The 6,134-nt window shown below is 59.0% G+C and overlaps 1 protein-coding gene across 1 annotated transcript; it reads right to left on the bottom strand.

Moving 5' to 3' along the window:
* Window positions 1-1,585: 1,585 nt before the first annotated feature.
* LOC121085036 (tubulin beta-2 chain) lies at window positions 1,586-4,247 on the bottom strand. Its single transcript, XM_040587228.1, has 4 exons — window positions 4,094-4,247; window positions 3,503-3,611; window positions 3,091-3,201; window positions 1,586-2,882 (listed from the first exon to the last, which is right to left on the bottom strand). The coding sequence occupies exons 1-4, from the start codon at window positions 4,148-4,150 to the stop codon at window positions 1,822-1,824; spliced, it is 1,338 nt and encodes a 445-aa protein (XP_040443162.1). The 5' UTR covers window positions 4,151-4,247; the 3' UTR covers window positions 1,586-1,821.
* Window positions 4,248-6,134: the final 1,887 nt, after the last annotated feature.

The raw sequence follows: 6,134 nt of genomic DNA, 5'->3' as shown, positions 1-6,134 counted from the left end.
AAATACTAAGAAATACAAGTACTAGTGGACGTATATAAACTCATATTAGTTTACTGACAGTTCAGGCAGTTTAAGTGCTTCTTGCCTCTCTTTACAGGGTGTACACCAGAAATCAAGCACGTGGATGATGGATGAGAGAAAAGCTTTAGCAAGTGCCAGCTGTCCTGCACGCCAGGTTAACAGGCCCACCAGCAGGGCAGCATACACAGGCAGTGGAGTCGATTAACAGAGCCAAAACAGGCAAGATATTAGCCATGCACAGCATCTCCATTTTAAGCCTTTTTTCCAGTAATGCCTGGCAAGCATTTCATTAAAGGGCCACAACAGAGGTTGCATACATGTGGATACCAGCTCTGTCAGAGCAGTAAGGACCACAGTAACTGTAGCACTGGTAGCAGTTCTCCAAGCAACCCTTTTGGCACAGCACTCCCCTAAGTGGTGCTTGGGTGAACAAGGGACTAAGCTTACACATTGGGTAACTGCTACACTCCATGAAGGATTTTACTCGTTTTGTAGGAGCTCAGAAAGTCTCACAGAGCCTAGACCTACCAACAACTGCATTGTAGGCTCATGCAGGATTCTTACATCCTTTAAGCATATGGCAACTTAAGTCCCCCCTCCCTCATTGTAAAGAATCCATACTTACCTTCACAAAGACATACAACAGGGTGCTGCTGCACTGCTCTCACCTCCCTGGGTAGAGGTCTGGCTCCTGCTGCAGGGATCAAGAGCATCAAACAGCTGCCCTGCAAATGCATAACCTGGGATGCTGGAAACAGCTATTGTCAGGGTATCTACAACTACTCCAAGACAGTATGTATGCTTGAGCAGCCTTTAAGCCATGTAATCTAGAAATATGCTCATCACCTTGTCTCCTATAAAAGGAACCAATTGCCCTGAAGAAACAATCCCTTTACAGTTAAGGGCAGCTTAATGGCTGTTTTTGAGAAACAATAATTTTATGCCCAAATAGAGGTGCAGGTTCTTAACCAAGTCCTCAAGCTGTCTGCTAGTACACACCTATGCTTCCCTGCATGGACTTTTTATATTTAGAGAGGAGGGCTGCAGGAAGATAGGTCAGCTCAGGATCAAGTCAAATCACAAGCAGACACCCATATGCTATATAGGTGCCACACATGGATACTATGGGTACCATGTACTTGTTCCAGGCCTTGGGACAAGGAAGAGCTGCTGAATGGCAGTGGAGAAGCCTGCAGCTATCCTGTCAAATCTGTTTTGACAGCTTGTAATGTGGAATTCAATACCTTCTCACAGACCTCACTAGCATGTATGTCCATAAATAGGAGTTGCAGAATTCTCAAGTGCAGTGTCTTGTTTCTATTAGCTAAGGCAGCTTTCTCCCCAACAATAGAGCTGTCAGACACAGGAGTGAACCAACTGTTTCCATAAATTGCTACCATCTTAAACTGCAGTTTCCCCATACCGCTAAATGCACAGGCTGAGAAATGTTGTTTTATTGAGTTTAAACTTTCACTGAGGTTAAGGAATAAACTGAGAAGCAAAGCTACAGAAAGCTACATGAGTTATTTTCTTAATCTAGAGAGAAAAAAGGCAGAGGAGACAGTTTAGGACACAAAAAGCCTTTATGTTTGAGAAGTTAACCATTTCAACAGAAGACTCTGAAGTATTTTTTTGCAACTACTGTTACATTGGACAGTCAAGGATACAAAACTGCTGACAGAAGCAACAGTGGAGAGCACCAAATTAAAAAAATGCATGCTTCAGCACAACTGCACAGATTCCTCCTCTCAATGAACACTTGCCTGCTCAGACTATACTTAACTCCTACCCATTTCAACTTTACGCCTCATCTTCCTCCCCCTCCTCTTCAAACTCCCCCTGCTCATCAGCAGTGGCATCCTGGTATTGCTGGTATTCGGAGACGAGGTCATTCATGTTGCTCTCTGCCTCCGTAAACTCCATTTCATCCATGCCCTCGCCGGTGTACCAGTGCAAGAAAGCCTTGCGCCGGAACATGGCCGTGAACTGCTCCGAGATCCTCTTGAAGAGCTCCTGAATAGCCGTGCTGTTGCCAATGAAGGTGGCAGACATCTTGAGGCCACGTGGGGGGATGTCGCAGACTGCCGTCTTCACGTTGTTGGGGATCCACTCCACAAAGTAGCTGCTGTTCTTGTTCTGCACGTTGAGCATCTGCTCGTCCACCTCCTTCATGGACATGCGGCCACGGAAGATGGCGGCCACCGTCAGGTAGCGGCCGTGGCGGGGGTCGCAGGCGGCCATCATGTTCTTGGAGTCGAACATCTGCTGCGTCAGCTCGGGCACCGTCAGGGCTCGGTACTGCTGGCTGCCGCGGCTGGTCAGGGGGGCAAAGCCCGGCATGAAGAAGTGCAGCCGGGGGAAAGGCACCATGTTGACCGCCAGCTTGCGCAGGTCGGCATTCAGCTGGCCGGGGAAGCGAAGGCAGGTGGTCACACCGCTCATGGTGGCCGACACCAGGTGGTTGAGGTCCCCGTACGTGGGAGTGGTCAGCTTCAGGGTGCGGAAGCAAATGTCATACAGGGCCTCGTTGTCAATGCAGTAGGTCTCATCCGTGTTCTCCACCAGCTGGTGCACAGAGAGGGTGGCATTGTAGGGCTCCACCACCGTGTCCGACACCTTGGGGGAAGGCATGACGCTGAAGGTGTTCATGATGCGGTCGGGGTACTCCTCCCGGATCTTGCTGATGAGGAGGGTGCCCATCCCAGAGCCCGTGCCACCACCCAGCGAGTGGGTCAGCTGGAAGCCCTGCAGGCAGTCGCAGCTCTCCGACTCCTTCCTCACCACATCCAGGACAGAGTCCACCAGCTCAGCACCTTCCGTGTAGTGCCCCTTGGCCCAGTTGTTGCCAGCCCCACTCTGACCTACGGGGCAGACCAAGAGCAAGGTGCCACATTAGTGCCCCACCAAGGGACACAGGTGATGCCACCTCCCCCACCCCACGGGCTTCACCCCTCACCTCCACCCCCACTCCGCTACTGGGATTCAAGTCCCCCAGGGTCACTTGCATGCTCGCACCAGGTCTCTCCTGTGCGGAGCTCCCGCTTTGGGACTCCTCCATCCCACACTCACCAAAGACAAAGTTGTCGGGACGGAAGATCTGTCCAAAGGGGCCGGAGCGCACAGAGTCCATCGTGCCAGGCTCCAGGTCCACCAGGATGGCACGTGGGACATACTTGTTACCTGGGGGGGAAACCAGTGCCAGTGTTACAGCCCCGCAGGCAGCAGCCAGTGCCACAGGAGCCCCAGTGTGCTCCCTTCACCTCCCAGTTTGCTGCCTAGGACATGGCAGGCGAGGAAATGTGGATAGAGGCATTTTGGGCTGGGAATACAAAGCAACCATTGAAGCACCACTGGGGCAGCACCCACTGCAGGGACGGATGGCGGGGGCACAGGCAGCACGGTGGGATGTGCTGGGGGCGCGCCTGCACACCCACCCACCCCGCAGCACCGGGCCGGGGGGCTCATCGCAGAGGGGCATTACCGGTGGCTTCGTTGTAGTAGACATTGATCCTCTCCAGCTGCAGGTCACTGTCCCCGTGGTAGCTACCCGTAGGGTCGATGCCATGCTCATCACTGATGACCTCCCAGAACTGCGGGGACAGGGCGGGAGGGGTCAGCGCCACCACGCCCCGCCCGCGCCCCCTGGCCAAAGCCCCGCGACGTGGCACGCGGGGATTCGCCGCGCGTGGGGGCGGCCCCCGCCAGACGCGGCCGCTACCGCGCCCCTCCCCCCCACTCACACCGACGGGAGGGGTGTGGCACCGGCTCGGCGCCCCCTTCCCCCGCCCGCCCGGACCCCTGCAGCCCACGGGGGGCGGGCAGACGGCAGAGCTGCCCCCCCACCCAAGGGGCACCCCGCACACGCCACGGGAGCCCCCCCGAGAGACAACAGCCCCGCGCGCACCCCCCGCACCGGAGGGGCGAGCCCGGCGGTGCCCTGCAGCGGGAAGAGGGGTCGTCCCCCCCCCCCCAGCTGCGCCCTGGCCGGGACACGCGGAGCCCGGCTGAGCGAGCACGGCACCGCCCCGCGGCCACGGGCAGGCGACCCGCGGCGACCCGCACCGGCCCGTACCTTGGCGCCGATCTGGTTGCCGCACTGCCCGGCCTGGATGTGCACGATCTCACGCATGGTGACGGTGTCCGACGCTGCTCCCGACGCTGCTGCCGCTGCCGCCTTCTCCGCCCGCTCCCGCACTCGCCGCTGCGGCGGCCGCGCCCCACGCCGCCCCTTAAATCGGGCGCCGCGCCCCGCCCCGCCGGTGACGTCATGCGGGAACGGCGCGGAGCCAATGGGCGCGCAGGGGCGGGGCGTGGCTGCAGCATTGTCTCCCGCAGCGGGGGCGGGGCGGGGCGGGGCTGGGGCGGGGCTAACGGGGAGCGGCTGTGGGGCACCGGCACCGCCGCCGGCCGCCGCCCCGGTTCGTCGCTGACAGCGGGGACAAAGGCGCGGAGCACCGCGGCGGGTGTCCGTCCTGGGCCGCCCCGCGTACGAATCGGCTCTGCCACCGCGCTGCTGGCAGCCGCCGTCCCTCCGCCCTCCCGCGGCCGCCGCAGCCTTTTGTTCCCCGAGACAGTCACAGCTTCCCTGCCGCAGCAGCGGGCGTTGCCGCCGCGGGGAGGGGGAGCCCCCGCCCCTCGCCGGTGCCGCCGTTCACACGGCGCCGGCGGGAGAGACACCTCCCCACGGGGGCACCGCGCACCCACCAGCATCACCCCGTGCCGTTAACGCCCGCATCAGCGGTCAGGAGCCCCGCGCCCTGACCCGGTTCATCCGTCTCCGGCAGGACACGCGTGGGCTTCCCCGCAGCACGGGCTGTGCCGTACGACCTCTCGTCCGCCTCCCCTGCCCTGTACCCCGCCGTGCCCCGAGCGAGCCGTGCTCGCCGCTCCCCCGGTGTCGGGCTCAGCTGTCCTTCCCCCCCCGCCAAGGGCGGGTGTCGCTCCCGCGGCTGAGCCGGGGGCCGCTCCCTGGCAAAGCCACCGGCTCCCGCGTTCCCCCGCCCGGCTACGGGCAGCAGCCACCGGGCACCCTCGGCCAGACAATAGACAACGTGGGTGCTGCTTCATGGGGTGCGGGGCGCGGGGGGAGGGTGTTTTCCCTTAGCTCTGCAGCAATGGGGTCTTGCACCTCGCTGACGGATGAAGAAAGGAGCTGAAAAGGGAGGGGGGGGGCAAGGGAGGGCTGGACGTGTGCGCCCCTGAGGTGCTTTCCCCAGTTTATTTTCCAGCATCCCGGTGTGGCACTGCGGGCGGTACAACGGCACACGCCCACGCCGCCGGAGAGGAGGAGGTCGGGGGGTCGGGGGGGGGGGAAGCACCGAGGGGCGGCACGGTCCGCTCCGCGCCCGGTGCCCGTCGGTGCGGTCAGCGCGGCGTGTGGCTCCCCGTGGGGGTCGCCTGCTTCCCCACATGGTTTGTGCGGCGGTGAGGGGATGCCGGGCCCCCCGGGGGCTGCCCGGAGCCCCGGTAACCGCGGGCAGGCTCCCCGCGGCCAGCGCCAGGCGGAACTCCGCCAAACCCGGGTTTAGTAACACACTAGATGAAGGCTACAACAGCTCTTCTAGAGGTGCAGATAAAGAGTTCATCACCATTCCCGATCCGTATTTCTTCCATACACTCTTTCCTTTGTTCTACCCATGTGCCGATCCCCCTAATCTTTCTAACCTCGTTTATGCAGAGGGATAACCCTGCCTATGGATCACTCTAGATCTGGTTTTACATTCTGCCAAGGTAATCTGCAGAACAAACCGGTTTCCTCTGATTGATATGCCAAAGCATCCACACCTTTCTTTTGTTCATCTTACAGGGAGAAGGCATCCGGGTTCCAAAAGGGGATGCTGCAAAAGGCAGCCTCAGGTTTGTCTCTTCAACAGTGATTGTGAGAAATATAAATCACATCACTTGCACTCCCTGTGAAATCTGTTTTTACTGGCCTAAGCCAGGAGCAATTTAATTATTTGGTTGAGTACGCTTCACAATGTGTAGCTTTAATTCCAAGCGAACATTTTTTGTGGCATATTAACTGCATAATCAACATCCACATCTATAATTACGGGTTTAAAAATAACTTGCAGATTAGCAACTCCAGTGGACCACTGGCCGCTCCAGGTAAT

The sequence above is a fragment of the Falco naumanni genome, chromosome 3 (genome assembly GCF_017639655.2).
Source record: "Falco naumanni isolate bFalNau1 chromosome 3, bFalNau1.pat, whole genome shotgun sequence".
Taxonomy (NCBI): Eukaryota; Metazoa; Chordata; class Aves; order Falconiformes; family Falconidae; genus Falco; species Falco naumanni.
The sequence above is the reverse complement of the archived record's forward strand: the minus strand, read 5'-3'. Positions and strand labels throughout refer to the sequence as shown.